This window comes from Chrysemys picta, chromosome 4 (genome assembly GCF_011386835.1).
Source record: "Chrysemys picta bellii isolate R12L10 chromosome 4, ASM1138683v2, whole genome shotgun sequence".
Lineage (NCBI taxonomy): Eukaryota > Metazoa > Chordata > Testudines > Emydidae > Chrysemys > Chrysemys picta.
The window spans coordinates 127,952,638-127,970,552 of record NC_088794.1 but is presented as its reverse complement, the minus strand read 5'-3'; the positions used below and the strand labels follow the sequence as shown (position 1 = coordinate 127,970,552).

The following is a 17,915-nucleotide window of genomic DNA, read 5'->3' as shown; positions in this document are numbered from 1 at the left end:
ATTAAAGTATTCATCAAGAAGGCACTTTTTCTACAGACTTCATCCTGTTTCTAAAAAAATATAAACAAGTACAATCCATTAAGATGACAATATTGATTTACCTTCAGATGTGTTTAGGACAAAACCTTCTGACCATAGACCTGCTGGATGACCTTGGGTAAGTCATTTCACCACTCTATACCTCAGTTTCCCCATCTGTAAAATGGGGATTATGATACCCACCTCTGTAAAGTGCTTTGAGATCTACTGTTGAAAAGTGTTCTAGAAGAACTAGGTATTAATTATTACTAATTATTTATTATGCTGCAAGATTCCAAGCTATCAGAAATAAATTTTGTCTACAGTATGTATCAGAGGTACCTTAAGGGACCAAGACAGGCTTCTTCAGCCTTCATTGCTGCAAAAAAAAAAGGTTTCACTGTAGAGAAGAGGCACTGAGAATACAACAAGCTCATTTGTTTATTGGTAACATGAGTTCTGAATGGACAGGCTGTTTTGAACTCTCTTGTTTTCAACTTCTGGTAATTAATAGATTTTACTGTTCCTGTCACATTCATTTTATTGAAGACAAGGCAATATTTTTTTAAAATTCTGACCTTTTGTGACAAACCAGAATAAAGAAAGCTTCATAAGGTACAGTGCAGTCTCCTTTGGTCAAAGGTGACATCCAAAACTAGTCAGTACAGTCTGTAGTTTAGGAGTGCTCTTGGATTCCTCGTGGACACTAAGCTCCCACATAGCAGGATCAATGAGTACCACTTTCTACCATCTCAGGTAGGCAAGGAGACTCTGTCCCATCCTGGCACACTGTGACCTGGCCTCAGTTATACATACCTTCATCACCTCCTGTCCGGCACAGACACCGGCTTTTTCCTTTGCCAGGGGGTGCTCCATCCCCCTCTCAGCCCTAGGCCCCGCCCCCACTCCACCCCTTCCCCAGAGCGCATCCTGTCCCCGCTCCTCCCCCCTTCCTCCCAGCGCCTCCTGCACACCACGGAACAGCTGATCCGCAGTGGGCAGGAGGCACTGGTAGGGAAGGGGAGGAGTTGATTGGCGGGGCTGCCGGCAGACAGGAGGCACTAGTGGGGAGCTGGATGTCTGCTAAGCATCTGCTAATTTTTTTCCATGGGTGCTCCAGGGTGCTCCAGGGCAACGGAGTCTGCACCTATGCTGTTCATACTACAGCATTATGCTATACCTGGGCATGAAGCCATCAGCCCTTAGGAAACTCCAGTTAGCACAGAACACCACGGTGCATCTCCTCAGCAACACAGTCTATGGCAAGAACATCAGACGTGTCCTCCACTCTTTACAGTGGCTTCCCATGGACTACTGAGTGAAGTTCAAGGTCCTGGTCCTTATCTTCAAGGCACTCAATACCTTGCCCCCAGGATATCTGAAAGATGGCCTAAAGCTCCAGAATGAAGACCGTTGTCAACAATTTTACTCCTCAGGCACAATGGAATTTTCTACCATAAGGGTAAAGCTCAACTATACAGGAGACAGCTCCTTTCTTGGGAGCCTAGGAGAGAATCTGCAATAAACTCCCAAAAGACCTAAGGATCATCTCAAGCTTCACCACCTTCTGCTCCAAGTGCAAGGTGCACGTCTTTGACCTTGCTGTCTCTAACATAAACAGTGCAGCATGTACATTTAAAATAATCCCCCAAAACAAAACTCTGCACTGGATACACAGATCTTTCCTGGGGAGAGGATGAGAGACAGAGAATGAATCACATGTGATGGATATTGGTCATGTCACTGAATGCACTACTGGAAAGTGCTCAGATACTACAGTGATGACGGCAGTAAAAGAACCTAGAACAGAATAGAATACATAAGTAGGTTTATCTTACTCCTGACGCTGACTGTGAAAACAGAGAATTACTATAGGTTAGGAACCCAATTCTGAGAGATGCTGAACATCACAATGAAGTCAGACTATTTATTATTTGTGTCATAGTCCTTGGAGGCCCCAGTCAAGACCAGGCCACAATTGCACTAGGAACTATACAGAGTAAAAACCAGTCCCTGCCTCCTTGCAAGAAGCAAGACAAACAAAATCAACAGACAAAATGGTGCTCAGAAACTCTCAGGATCTTTCTTCATTTTCTTGTCATTGGAAACAAATCTGTAAATAATTTGGGGGCCTGGTCAGGAATGGGCTCAAATGGATTGCAGAGTGTCTCAAGATTCCTGTATAATTTAGCAACCATCATGCACCTTGTTACCTTTCATTACAGTACACTGAATGCTCTTTTACAATTGCTTTTTCCGTCTTTAATGACATGTTTTTTAATTTAAAAAAAGCTAGTTTATTTCTTTAAGAATAACTTCAGTGCAAATTTCATTTAAAATTGCAACACCTGGAGAAAATCAACATCACGTGACTTGTAAGCACTTCTAAACAGGAAATACTCCATTTATTTTTTTAGCTGTGTTTGTGTAATAAAGTTTAGAATCCAAGTGTGAGCAACACATTTTCTTGTTTTATTAAACAGCATGAAAGGATTTATTACTCCTCCACTGAATGCACTTCTGGCACCAAATGGAGCTGGATAATAATTGTCAGGCTCTGAGTTTAACATTATGAGAAAACACCTTTGGTGGAGTTCAGAGTTTAGCGGGTAATGAAAAATGCACCTAGATGGGGAAGCTTCCTTTGAGACTTTGCTCGGTGAGTATAATCTCAGGTATTGCTGCTTAATAAATTGGATTCTTTTTGAAACAAAGGGGGATGAATGTGGTGTAGTAATTTCTAAGATGGTTCTTTTTCTCGTCATCCTCCATCTATGTTAAGTTGCTTAAAAGGGAGTTGTACATTTAATGAATGCTGAATTTTCTTCCTTCAGCAATAGGTGGGGCTGTCAAGATTCCCTGAAACAAGCGTGTCCTATATTTGGGGCATTTCTCCCACTCACCCACCTGTAATCTCTCTCAACTGCACTAGCTCCTCCTGTTCTTGCATTGTTTGCTGCTACCTATTCCTCTCTCCCTCCCCCATCTTCTGAAACCCAGGGCCGGAGTGCCAATTAAGGGAGTGTTCCTTTCTCCCAACCAGCACATGGCTCCGTGCTCTGACCCCCTTGTGGATCAGGACAGAGCAGGGAGCATTCGTGACTAGCCTGACTGAGGAAAAGGGGTGGCTTGTCATTTTGCAGGTGTACAGCATTCTCAGACCACCAGCAGAACTGGAGGGAGAGGTTTGGAATAGGAAGAGAGTCAAAAAAAGAATTGATGGAAAGGGGGTGAAACAGAAGGTACAAACTTGGAGGGCTCAGTTCTTCATTTCCCTGGACCTTGGGTAGTCAACTGCATCAGTGCAAAGTGAGCATACAATGAGAATGGCAGAGTTTTACATTCATTTTGCAGTGGCACACGTGACTACACAAGGTGCAGGGCAAGGGAGAATCAGACCCCATATGTCCCTGCAGATTGGTACTGGGAAATTCTCCCTGATGTCTCTGGAATGTGGCAGCTCTGAATATAGGATTAGTTTTCCATAGAGAGGAGGCTGGCAGTGTATGTGCTAGTGGTTTCAGGTTAACTGCAGGAGTGGGGAAATGCTTCACACCTTCACCAAATTAAGGTTTCTAAGCTGTGAAAAAGCCCTTCATTAAATGTGTTCAGATGTGAAAGATTCTAGGGTTTGAATGTATTCAGCTTGTCTTCTGCACTCCTCAGTTTGTAGGATCCCCATCTAGACTCCCCAAAAAATATTTGATTGCCTGGAGCGGTGCTGATTCATGCTCATCTCTAATTTACAGAGACACTGTAAAGGTGCATTGATCAGAAAGTTACCTTACCCTTTTTTCTTACCTTTGCAGTTATTTATAAATGACTAACCCATTTCATAAGCTGGCAACCATGTCTCTTAAAGCACCTAGTACACCCTTATGGGACTGTATTAATATAATGAATAATGTACCGTATTTAAATGTAGGCAAAGATCATTCAAAGCAATTTGAGAACAGGACCACTGATATATATTCCAACCAACAGAGGGCAGTGGTGCTCATAACTAAGGCAATTCATTTTTAAGGGATGTTCTGAGCATCCTCAGATTATCCTTGCGATCACTTCATTAGAGTCTGGCTGGAGTTGGATGGCATGGTGTTAGGAAGCAGGACTGTCAAATTTGGCATTCTGCAATGGGAGTGTTATCTGCATAACCCTTGAGGCCTGCAGCTGGTGAATTTTTGCTGGATTAGGCCCTGTTTTCTTTGATGTGCACTCTGAATATTAATCATTAACCATTTAGAAAAGATTAATAAAGGTGGGACTTCTGTGCTACAAGCTGCTTGGTAAAGATCCATAGTTTTTTTGTTTTTTTTTAAGGCTGGAAGGGGACAGCATGATCATCTAATCTGATCTCCTGCCTAACATTAACATAAACCACAGCTTCTCCTCACCATTCCTGGGGCTCTGTACAAGCAGAGAGGTCTATCCATTCAGAGCAGCATACAGGATCAGAGCCTAAAAAGGGGACGTGATGAGGATGATGAATGTTATTGCGAAGATTGGCCAGGAACTTCTGTTCTTCCTGCCTCGTATCACAAGAGTAAAGGGACATTCAATGAAATTGAAAGGTGGCAAATTCAAATTGGGGACTAACCTCTAGCAAGCATTATGCGCAGCAGTAAGAGTTTGCAGGGTTGTGCCCATGATGACTATAATGCTGCTTTACCTTTATTAGAAAGCTCCTTATGTCAATCAACCCATTATGGCCACTGATGATAAGTTTCAATGTACTTGTCTTTACAAGGAAAAAAATGGTAATGAAAACACAGGCAAATGTCTGGCTTTGGGCCCTAATCCGTTCCGTTTACTTATTTATTTTAATTTTGTATATTAAGAATCGGCTCTGCCAAAGATATTCCCTAGAGCAAGACAGCTGGAATTCTGTTGTTATTTATAATGCTTAAAGAGGTAGTGCCAGATAGATTAGACTTTGTTTGTTTGTTTATTTTTGTTTTTACACTTTTCATTAAAAAACCCAAAACCAACTAGTGTTAATAGAAATGTTTTCAGAACCATTTATTTCAGGGACATTGGTTCTTTTACATGGATTTAAATATTTCCCCTATAATGTTTGCAACCCAAACATTGCAGCATTGTGTTAATGCATGAGACTCCAAAAGTGAAACAGACTAGAAATTGGTTGTTAGTCTATCCACATCGTTTGAGGGCTTGTCTACACTGGCGCTTTACAGCGCTGCAACTTTCTTGCTCAGGGGTGTGAAAAAACACCCCCCTGAGTGCAGCAAGTTTCAATGCTGTAAAGTGCCAGTATAGACAGTGCACCAGTGCTGGGAGAGCTCTCTCCCAGTGCTCTGCCGTGACTGCACAAGCCACGTTAAAACACTGCCGCAACAGCACTTTAGCATTGCCAGTGTAGACTTAGCTGAAGGAAATGCAAAAAATAAAAGCCAACAAAATATAATGTAAAGTAAGATAACTCTCTAAATCTGTTTCAGTTCTAACAATCTAAGGCCCTGATCCTGCAAACTCTGACTCACGCAATTAACTTTATTACCCTGAGTAATCCTACTGGAATCGATAACACTATAGTAAAGTTAAGCATGTGCATAAGTGTTTACAAGACTGGAGCCCAAGATGATATTAGCAATACACAGCATTACCTCAATTCTACCAATAGTGGAGAAAGAGGGTATTGAATAAGCGTGGATAAATGAGACTTTTAGGTACTTGAGAGAATGTCCAATGTAATAAACAGATGCTGGGGCACATAACCATGCTCTGGGTAACAGAGTTCTAGTTCATGTCTACGCTGTGGAAATGTTCTAATTTTAAAATGGTTTCAGCAAAAATAGATTAGATCACCTTAAACTACAAACCTGGATTTATGCTATGCCTCTAACTAGTTTTAAAATCAGTTTAAAAACTGGTTCAAAAATTTACTAATGTAGACAGGCCCTTAAATCAATAAGGTTGTACAGTATATGATTTTAATCTGAACAAGTCCCTTTGAACTGTGATATCCAAGATTAAAACGAGAACCCATCAAATCAAATGTAGGAAAGAAGAAAGGCGATCTGCTGAGTGCTTGTCATTAGAACTTGGCGACTGATCATTTATTTGATGTGTATATAAGAACTGGACATTAAAATGTTCTTGAGATCATTGTTTATTAGGTGGATTTGGTTAATGTTCTGTGGTATCAATCTGAACGTAGCACAGCTGCTTTGTGACGTCATCAGGCTTTTTAAAAGCTGCTTTGCAATTGGTTAATCACCCCCTCATAACACCGGCCTCTGCTGAGCAGGAAATAGGATTGCTGCAGCTGTTGGCCAGGGAGGCTTTGCAAATTTTTGTGTCACAGCACTCAGAGGGCTTAATAATCCTGACCCAAGACAGATCATAAATGTGTCCTTAGATCTCAGATGCTGGGTTCATTGATCCAGGGCATCATGCTTTCATTTGGCTAGGAAACTATTCTCTGTGAGTACTATAACTACACAGAGATGTGTATACACTGTATGAGGTGCTTGTCCTTTGGAAAACATATATCTGAAAGTAGAGCTGATGTTTTATATTTAGAGTCACTCTGCCTTTGGTAATAGGCTTATACTGTGTGATGCCCGTGCTTACTCTTGGTGACCAGACAGCCCAGAGAACCAAGGTTGTCCCAGTTTGGAGGGACAATCCTGGTGCCCTAGCTGGTACTGATGAAACTGAAGGTGTGCCATAAGAATAAAAAAAATCACTGTTTTCATCAAGCCTCCACACCACACATCCAAAGCTTTGGCATTTTCACCTCATTTTAATACATTGGACATTGTCTCATGACTGAGGCCCCAAGTCAGCAAAGCACTTCTGCGTGATCTCTATCCTGCAAGCTTAAGTGCTTTGTTGAATCAGGGCTGGGTTGGCGCGAGGGATCGTGAGGTATAGCACAATCTAGAGCAGTGTTTTTTAGTCCAGGGATCATGACCCCCTCCCTCCAGGGGTCACAAAAGGCAATTGGCGGGGGGGGGGGTTGTGAAGTACTGAAAATGTTATCAGAATCTAAAGCAAAGAAACTTTTGCTCCCCCCACTCCCCTCACACCCTTACCCTTCAAGGTCAAGTATTCTCTGTCAACCTCTGGAAATACGCACATATATTCTGTAGGCTTCTCATTGGTACATTTACTCTTAGGTAGGGGGGTTGTGATTTTTTTTTTAACTTCAAATAAGGGACCACGGACCTGAAATGGTTGAGAGACTCTGGTCTAGAGGAATGAAAATGGTTGGGAGTTAGGAATGTCCAACTTCTAATCCTGCCTCAGCTAATGACTGGGTAAGTGGTTTCACCTCTCTGAAAGCTGAGGTGCAAAGGGCCAACAGCTGCTATTCCAGCCCAGAGATTGCAATAGCAGCTCCAGAAGGTTTAGACTGCAGCCCTGTGCCTTGTCTGCAAATTGAAGGGATTAATTCCATCCCACTCCTACTCACTGTTCTCAGAAAAGCCAGTTACTTGGGTTCTGTGCAGGGTAAATTTCTCTTTATCCTGACTGCACAAAGGAAAAGATCCTGTTATTTTTGTTTTGTTTTTTAAATTGTGCTGGTCAAAGAGGCAGGCTTTAAATATTTGTGTAGGCTGCTTGGCAACAAATTGCATGTGATCTTTGTAAAAACAATGAGTTCTCATGGAATTTACATTTCATTTTAACAGGCTGCTAATGGCCACTGATCAATGCTCAATGGCTGTTTTGTCAGAAGAAATGTGCAGTGAGAGACCTGTCCTATTGTGCTTTGTTAGCGGCTTCTTCAATCTCTGGACAAAACTGAAATGTCAGAAGTTGAAGACCAGGACTTGAATAAAGCTTGTGCATTTTAAAATACAATATTCTCTTCTGTGAAAGATTTGAAATTGTTTGGTTATAAATTTAGGGTCATTATGAGGAATATTTTCTCCCATAATCCAGTCTATGTTAGTTTCAGGCATTTTGTATGCATGGTTTCCTTTACATTCCGGAGAAATGAGTTGCTCTTAATGTTTTTCATTCAAATAAAATCTGGTTATTTGTTGTTAAAGCCACTGTTTTCTCAAATGCAGTGGTTCTTACCCTTTTCCATACTGGGATCCTCTTCTCATTCAGCTGGGATCTAGTGGGCAGTTCCCCTCTGATTCAGCAATATGGGAAGGGGGGGGGGGGGGGGAGAAAGGAAGGGAGTCACAGTATTGCCAGTTCCAAGTGTTCAAAAATCATGAGTGAAGACCCTAAAAAAAATCATGATTTAAAAAAATATTTGGCTTCTTTTTCCCCACCTTCTGGTTTTGTAGCCTCTAGGGTGCACCAAGTCTTGTTTTCTTTCTATCCTCCCGCACCCCCCCCCTCCACCACCGCACCCCGAGGGCCAGAAATGTACGTTTTAAAAAATTGAAAACAGACATTCTCATGACTCCTGTAGCTGAAGCTTTGAGAAAACATCAAATATAGCGACCCTCATGATGGAATTGTTAGAAGTGACTACACCAGGGGTAGGCAACCTATGGCACACATGCCAAAGGCCGCATGCGAGCTGATTTTCAGTGGCACTCACACTTCCCGGGTCCTGGCCACCGGTCTGGGGGGCTCTGCATTTTAATTTAATTTTAAATGAAGCTTCTTAAACATTTTAAAAACCTTATTTACTTTACTTTACAACAATAGTTTAGTTATATATTATAGACTTGGAGAAAGAGACCTTCTAAAAACCTTAAAATGTATTACGGGCACGCAGAACCTTAAATTAGAGTGAATAAATGAAGACTCGGTGCAGCACTTCTGAAAGGTTGCCGACCCCTGGACTACACTGTCGTTGTGACCTCCTGACCTGGAGGTCATGACCCCATCAACCAATGCTAATTGCATATAGTAGGATTAAGTAAATACTGTACATAGTGGATTATTCTAGAGGGAGTATGGAGAAGAGTTACAAGAAGGTGCAGCTGGTATGTTTTAAATTTGCTTAAATAAAGAATCCATTTAGTGACTACTTCTTTAGTCAAAATCTAACAGCAACTTTGAATTTGCAGAGGTAATAATAATTGGTTCTTATGTAGCACATTCCATCTTGAGTACACGTTAGTTTATTAAGCTTCACAATACCTCAGTCAAGTAGATATCATAGAATCGTAGGATTGGAAGGGACCTTGAGAGGTCTTCTAGTCCAATCCCTGCACTTAAGGCAGTATGGTAAGCAGTAATACCTTATTGTGTAACTGGGGAAACTTGAGTTCAGAGAAGATAAGTGACTTACCTTTGATCAAATATACTTTTTTTTTTTTTTTTTTTAAAGCTAGGACTAGAATTCAGACCTTTTGAATCCCAGTCCAGTGCTCTGACTATGGTAGACCAGTGTCTCCTTCCCATAGACTACTATATATTGCAAAATATTGTCTTCAAAACATACCTGAAGATGCAGAGGGAGGCACGTATGGCAGTTAGGTGCCTAATTCCCATTGGAAGTTAAACTGCTATATGTGCCTTTGAAAATCTCCCCACACTGTATAGATACAGTCATAATATACTGATAAAAGATATGCTCTAGTAATTTTGAGGAAGTTCTATGGCTTGTGTTATACCTCCAACTAGATGATCACAGTGGTGCTTAATCTATGAATATGTATGACTTCACTGAAGTTATATCAAAGTTGAATCTGGACCAATGACTGTAATATTGTATATATGATCAGCATTAGGAGGGGGAAAAAAGGGTGCTCTGGATAATGACTACAATGATCACCCTTTTATTTTACACCAGTCTTTCATGATATTCCTATATTATTTTTAGGTATTGAAGCACAACTGTTTAATCAAATATACTAGTAAACAAAACCCACCTAAATGTTCTAGAGACGTATATCTTGGAAATAACTACAAGGCTTTTGTTTATGTATACATAGAACCTAGTAAAAGTGTGGCAGTTTAAAATGGGTGTGTTTAGGAGAATGGAGGACTGGTAACGGATTATCAAATAATAATTAGTATTGATTGTTAAGCCATTCAGGACACTGTTTCAAATGTGGCCTTGTTTGGTAGTGATAAAAATTTCTGCTGGTGGCAGTATGGTTTATATGAAATGTGTTGATCACAGTTCAGTTCCCAGTGCTGGCACTAATTACAACCCTTGTTGTTGTGACAGATATGATAATTTTCTGCAATAGCCTTGGGAGATCTTATTGAATTAAGTTTAAGTGTCTTTGGGGTCCATTGTATTAAATTAATGGTTTATGTAGTATTCTCAGCTGGGATTGTGTGTAACCTCTTGAGGGGGGAGATGTAACAGATGTGAGACCTGAGGATTTAAAGGACTATATTGAACAATGTGCCAGATGAGTGAACTTTTGGAACAAAAAACTGTTAAGTATTTTTCCTGGGGAATAAATGCACCCCTCTATTCACAGCCTGCACACCACTGTAATGATCTTCGTACAAAATATGCCTTGTGAGGTATAATTTGAAAATGAATAACTTGCTGGTTAAGAATATGGTTGAATGTATACCTCTACCCCGATATAACGTGACCCAATATAACGCTGTAAAGCAGTGCTCCGGGGGGGGGGGGGGGGGGGAAGGGCTGCACACTCCGGTGGATCAAAGCAAGTTCGATATAACACGGTTTTACCTATAATGCGGTAAGATTTTTTGGCTCCTGAGGACAGCATTATATCGAGGTAGAGGTGTGTGTAGCAATGTTTATATGTAAAGTTATGAACATAAGCTAAAATGACGACCGAAATGTGTTTACCAGACAAGTCTGGGGAGGAGAAAAAACAATTTCTCAAAGACAAAAGATAAGCTGACGCCTCTAGCCAGCTCTCATCAAGTTGATGGCCATTCTTTAGCAGTGAAGGGGGCAGGAGCAGATCAATTTGCATTTTACCAAATAACATGGAATCTCATGGTGAAAGAGAGTCCACGTCTCCATCCTTACAGCTGGAAGGAACTTTATTTAGGGGTAACCCTGCATTTCAGAAAGGGTGACTGAAATATAAAAGTGAGCGGTAAGAACACCCTAGCGTCTCTCTCTCTCTCTCTCTCTCTCACACACACACATACGTTTCTGGGAGCCTGTGGTAAGGATTGTACTTTGAACCAAGTGAAGTATGTTAAGTCTTAGCTGCTAAGAAGTGTTTTACCTTTATTTCTCTTGTAACTATTTCTGACTTTAATGCCTTATACTTGTACTCACTTAAAACCTCTCTTTGTAGTTAAATTAACTTGTTTTATTCTTGAATCAAATTCCAATGTGTCTAAACTGAATTGTTTGCTACTCTAACTGGAGTTACCCAAAGTGTTATACATTGATCCATTACAGGGGCAACGGACCTCTAATATCTGAACTGTTGAGAAGAGGACTGGGCAGTGCAGAATACCCATTTTGGGGGGAAATCCAGGACTGGGAGTGTTGGGATCACCCTGCAAGTAGTATCCAAAGCTGCTGGAACCAGAGTGTGGCTAGTGTGCGGCTGACAGGCTGCTAGGGTCAGAGTTGCTGGACCAGGACTGCAGCTATACACAGACACTCAGGGTGTGACCTGCATGCTGTTCCTGAGAGGCCCAGGGTGGGAGCTACAGCAGCAAAACATTGTGAGGCATCCTAGGTTGCAGGGCAGGTGGTGACACAGCCCCTCACTGGTTGAATTGCACCCCACAATATGATAGAGATGAAACAAATTCCCCACCTCTGGTTATGCAAAAACCCAGGTTTTTAAAGCTACTCCCTTAAGGAGTGGGACATTGTCTGCTAATCACCTGTTACATGAGGCCAAGATCACAGGCCCAAGCTGTATAAAGGAAAGACTGAATGATTATGGTTGTTCTGGTTCTGAATCTGAGACAGTCATAGACCTGTAACCACAGGGGAAACCCAGTTGTGGGTTTTGAAGGACTAATACCTAGCAGAGCCTGAGGTTGGAGTTGGGGGTGACCTCTGGTAAGCTTTATAGCATGTGTGTAGGTTCTTTTATTGTTTTAAATATGTTCTCTGTAATGCTATCACTTTAAGAATAAATGTGCTTGCTTAGAAAGATCTGTGTGGTAATTTGTGACTGCAGGTAAATACACTGTTCATAATCTCTGAAGAGACAGCAGAGATTTAGGCAGCCTGGCTTTCTGGGATTTTCACATGGTAGGCAAAAAACTGAGACCTGGAAAAACCCCAGTCCAGAGGGGGAGAGCTGAGAAGTGACAGCTGAGAAGCTGGGAGCCTAAAGTGGGTGTCCTTGGTGGAGGATGAGGGGGGAATACAGGTGCAGTTGCCCTGAACTGTAAAAATTGTCACTCTCAGCAGAAAGGTCAAGACCCTGAAGAATCTCCTCAATAAAGGAAGGTTCTGTTGCTGCTGTGGCTTGTGTGAATGAGCAGAGACTTCATTTGCCAAGGTACAGGTCTGTAAGAAATGGACTTTGGCTACTGTCTGATTTAAGAAATAATTTGAGTTAAGTTAGAAACATGGAGGAAAAAAAACCAACAAAATCAACTGATACTTTTAAGATCGTTTCATGAAGGCGAGGAGAACCATTAGATCATCCAGCCTGACCTCCTATATATTTAGGGCCTACCAAATTCACAGCCATGAAAAACATGTTGCAAACTGAGAAATCTGGTCTCCCTCCATGAAATCTGGTCTTGTGTGCTTTTACCCTACACTATACAGATTTAATGAGGGAGACCAGCGTTTCTGAAATTGGGGGTCATGACCCAAAAGGGAGTTGCAGGGGGGTTACAAGGTTATTTTAGGGGGATTGCGGTATTGCCTCCTTTACTTCTGTGCTGACCTCAGAGCTGGACAGCCAGAGAGTGGCAGCTGTTAGACGAGTGCCCAGCTCTGAAGGCAGCACTCCACCAGCAGCAGCACAGAAGTAAGGGTGGTAATGCCCTACCAGGCCATCCTTACTTCTGCGCTGCTGGCAGTGGCGGCTCTGCCTTCAGAGCTGGCTCCCAGCCAGTAGCTGCCACTTTCTGCTCTGAAGGCAGCGCCACCGCCAGCAGCAGCACAGAAGTAAAGGTAGAAGTACCCCAACCTCTCCCCACCCCATGATAACTCCTTGTTGAGTCAGGACCCCTACAATTGCAACACCATGAAATTTCAGATTTAAATAGCTGAAATCACAAACTTTACGATTTTTTAAAATCTTATGACCATGAAATTGACCAAAATGGACAGTGAATTTGGTAGTGCCCTATGTGTATTATAGGCCATTGCAGGGGGCTGCAAAGCATTGTTTAAAGTGGGGGGCCATAATGGTATCCCCCAGTCTGTGCTGCTACTGTTGTTCTCCCCCCCTCGGCCTGACCCTCCTCTTCACCTCTCAGCCCCCCTGTCCACCAATAGCAGCTTGACCCCTCTGGCCCATGAGCCCCTACATCCACCCCACCCCCCTTCCAGGAGTCTCAGCCCTCAAGGGAGCCCTGCTACTGTCCCCATCCAGGAGTCAGTCTCCCCCACCCTGCTCCTTACCTTATCCCTCCCTGCTGGTGAGCCTCGCTCTTGAATGACAGGTCTGTCCCGTTTCCTGGACAGTCCCCAGCACTGACAGAACTGCTGCACCACTTCCCTGGGTAGTTTGTTCCAATGGTTAACTACGGTCACTGTTATACATTTGTGCCTAATTTCTAATGTGAATTTGTCTAGCTTCAGCTTCCAGTCATGGTTCTTGTTATGCCTTTTACCCTTTAGTACCCAATCTTTCTTCTCTGGAAAGGTACTTATACACTGCAATCAGTGAACACTGAGATCCATGAACATTTCCCTCCCAGTTCAATGGCATCTCAGCGATCACCATATCACACAAAGCTACAGATCAGTGCAAATGAAATATTTCTTAAATTCAATGTATAATTGTGAACTAAGACACAACTGGATGTGTCAATGTTGTAAGATCACCATACTTAAGGTGCATTGGGCGATAAGTTGAAGATCAAGGGCTTGATAGCAGCACACACATTCACCACAGCCTGAAATCTCTAAAAGCGCACATAAAATGCCTTTTGTATGTTACCATGCCTGATGTCCGATTTGTGTCCATTTATTCTTTTGCGGAGGGACTGTCCGGTTTGGCCAATGTACATGGCAGAGGGGCATTGCTGGCACATGATGGCACATATAACATTAGTAGATGTGCAGGTGAATGAGCCCTTGATGGTGTGGCTGATGTGGTTGGGTCCTCTGATGGCGTCGCCAGAGTAGATATGGGGACAGAGTAGGCAACGAGGTTTGCTACAGGGATTGGTCCTGGGTTGGTGTTTCTGTGGTGTGGTCTGTAGTTGCTGGTGAGTATTTGCTTCAGGTTGGGGGGTTGTCTGTAAGCGAGGACTGGCCTGCCTCCCAAGGTCTGTGAGAGTGAGGGATCATTTTCCAGGATAGGTTGTAGATCGTGGATAATGCGCTGGAGAGGTTTTAGCTGGGGTCTGTATGTGATGGCCAGTGGTGTTCTGTTATTGTCCTTGTTGGGCCTGTCCTGTAGTAGGTGATTTCTGGGTACCCGTCTTGCTCTGTCAATCTGTTTCCTCACTTCCCCAGGTGGGTATTGTAGCATTTTTAAAACTACTCTGGTGGCACCATCAGAGGACCCCTGCCCACACCATCAAGGGCTCATTCACCTGCACATCTACTAATGTTATATATGCCATCATGTACCAGCAATGCCCCTCTGCCATGTAATTTGGCCAAACCGGAAAGTCCCTCCACAAAAGAATAAATGGACACAAATTGGACATCAAGAATGGTAACATACAAAAGCCAGTAAGTGAACACTTGAATCTCCCTAGTCATTCTATTACAGATTTAAAAGTCACTATTATTGAACAAAAAAACTTCAGAAACAGACTTCAAAGAGAAACAGCAGAACTAAAATCATTTGCAAATTTAACATCATTAATCTGGGCTTGAATAGGGACTGGAGTGGCTGGCTCATTACAGAAGCAGCTTTTCCTCTCCTGGAATTGACACCTCCTCATCTATTATTGGGAGTAGACTACATCCACCCTGATTGAATTGGCCCTGTCAACACTGGTTCTCCACTTGCGAAGAAACTCCCTTCTCTCCATGTGTCAGTATATAATGCCTGCATCTGTAACTTTCACTCTATGCATCTGAAGAAGTGAGGTTTTTACCCACGAAAGCTTATGCCCAAATAAATCTGTTAGTCTTTAAGGTGCCACCAGACTCCTTGTTGTTTTTGTAGATACAGACTAACACGGCTACCCCCTGATACTTGATAAAAGGCCTTGTTTGAATTACATTTGATAAGCTAATGAACTGTATGGACATGTTGGAAATACAACAAAGTTCTTAAAATTCCAACTGCTGGACAATCAGGGATGCTGCCACGTATCATCGAGGCTGTGAGTTTTCCTTGGCAGACTTTTATGTTGGTGAAAGGCATTTTTATATCAGTAATTATAAAATGGGTTGAAAATAGAGGGACTGGGCTTAATATTCCACCACTACATTAACGGTAGAATTTGAGCAATTTTTGTTGCCTATGATGGAGCTTATTTTCTCTATACAGATTGCTTGATCTGCCAGAGATGTTTTTTATCCCTTTGAGCTTCTAAGAGTATTCCTGACGAGGAAATAGTTCAGCTTTGGACTATACCAGACTTCACCTGGTATTTTCACCAAATTTCCAAAGGATACCCCAGAATCTCCCTACAAGGTCTTCTCTTCTTCCCTCCACCCCACCTCCTTTTCAAATTACGCAAGTTGAACTTTGTTCTACGATATCAACATGCTCTATGGACCAGTGTAAATCAATGATGTTACAGCAGAGAATAATTTGTTCCCGTCCATTTCTCAAGAACAAAATAACCTTTTCATCAGAGTGCACTTAAGATTGTTTGTTTGCCAAATGGTGTCATCTCCCTCCTTAGCTGATGTTTGTTATTTAAAAGAATTTGTTTTGTTAAAATGGGGAAAACAAATAAATTCCCCAGCCCCTCAACTCTTTTCTCTACAGCACATCTATCAGTAGGACATGGAGTTTAACACAGGTTAAAGGTGAACAGGGGGAGAGAGCAGAATTTGAATGGGATCCTGTTAAAATATTAGCAACACATCATTTCTACCCACAGTAGCTGGATCATTCATACACAAATGCCAGTTTGTTTACAGACCTCCAAGGGCTTAGCCTGCACACACAGTTTGACAGGTTGCCCTTGTTACACCCACATTTGAAAGTGCAAATGTCTGTATTCTCTGCTGCTTTTCCTAGTTAAAGGCCAAATCCTGAAATCTTCTAATGGGACTTGATTCTTGCGTATGCTAAGGCCCCGTGATGAGTCACTCTTCATGGTGAGTAGGGTGCCTCCTTGTGGCCGCATCTGGGGATTAGCTTCACTCAGGTCTGATGCACCCTTCTGCAGCTTTCTGCATGCCCTGCTGTCTCTCCCTCATTCCCTGTGACTCAGAGTATTCTGTCTTCATGGCTTGGCCCATCAGCCAGGTCGCTATAGTCTTCCCCTTCCAAGGTATCAAAGTCCTTCCACACCAACAGTCTCAGGCAGTCTTCTCATGTATTGCCCTGATGACGCCACTTTCCCAGGGGCCAGTAGGGGAAACTGGGCCCGTCCTCTACTCTGGGTTCCAGTCCTGGCAACTGTGGTCTACTTTCCCTCAGACCCTGTTGTTCCTTCCCTGGACTCCTTCCTACAGCTTCCGGTCTCCCCATGTGTACCAGCTCAAACTCACTCTTCCCAGGGAGTAACTACAGACTACTGATCCCTGTTGCCTCAAACACATCTCCCTACTCCCAGGGAGTGACTGTAGCCTATTTCCCTACAGCCCCTTTCTTTGCCAACTTCCTGCCTTCATAAACCCAAACCACCTCCTGCTGGATTTCATCAGAAAATTAGGCTTTAGAGCTCCCTGGCTTTCCTCAACATGTGCGGCCTATAGGTTAATTGGCCTAATTTATCCCTTCAGGCCTTGTGTGGATGGACACCCCATTACTGACCCCTTTACAGAGCAGTGTAAAGAGGAATCAGGCCATCAGTCTTCATGTAGGACAAGTCTTCATGCCCCTTTGAAATAAATGGCAAAACTCCCACTGGCTTCACTGGGGCCAGGATTTCACTCCAGAAAATTAGGTCATGTTAGATCACAACTGTGTGTTACCTAGCAGGAGGTTAAACAGGACTAGTATTTGACAGTGTAGCAACTAGAAAACACTACTGGAAGCGTAAGAGTTAACCATGACTTCTACACTGCCACCTACATTAGCTGCAAAGTCATGGTTAACATCATGTTAGTACAGTGGTTCTCAAACTTTTTTGTACTGGTGACCCCTTTCACATAGCAAGCCTCTGAGTGTGACCCCCTTAATAAATGAAAAACACTTTTTAATATATTTGACACCATTATAAATGCTGGAGGCAAAGTGGGGTTTGGGGTGGAGGCTGAAAGCTTGTGACCCCCCATGTAATAACCTCACGAGAACCCCTGTGTTAGTACGACCCCTCCAGATCATGCGCTAAAATGACTTAGCTTTCTGGTGAAAAGCCGTTAAAAGCAAAATTCTCCATTAACTAGTTAGTTCTGTCTGAGGAGCAACTGCAGGATTTGATCCCAGTTCTTTCTCCTTTTAAAAAAAAATTGACACTGGTTTCTGGAAGAAAAGCTAAATTAAATACTGACTGAAATATAAGTATGGCTTGAAAATGTCTAACTTTGAAGGATATGGAGTCATTTCACAGTGTATCTTATGCTACAGAATCCCAATTTAGCAATATAGGTGTCAGAGTCCATCAGCTTTCACCTCTAACATTCCTCACAAGACAGCACTGTCATCAGATAATGGGCACCTCCCACAGCCATATCCATATATATCTTTGTTACAGGAACAGTTAATATTATGGTAATGAAAGAAGGAATTTTTCCTTACTCTCTTGCTCTCAAATGAGTTGTTTTGACATTGGATGCA

General features: G+C 42.5%; 1 protein-coding gene across 1 annotated transcript in view; it reads left to right on the top strand.

Annotated features, from left to right (window-relative positions):
• Nucleotides 1-2,482: 2,482 nt before the first annotated feature.
• Nucleotides 2,483-17,915, top strand: part of CLMN (calmin) — a 128,167-nt gene continuing 112,734 nt past the window's right edge. The window contains exon 1 of the mRNA XM_024103143.3: nt 2,483-2,677. Within this exon, the coding sequence (XP_023958911.2) occupies nt 2,638-2,677 (40 nt within the window). The 5' untranslated portion in view covers nt 2,483-2,637. The remainder of the gene's footprint in view (nt 2,678-17,915) is intronic.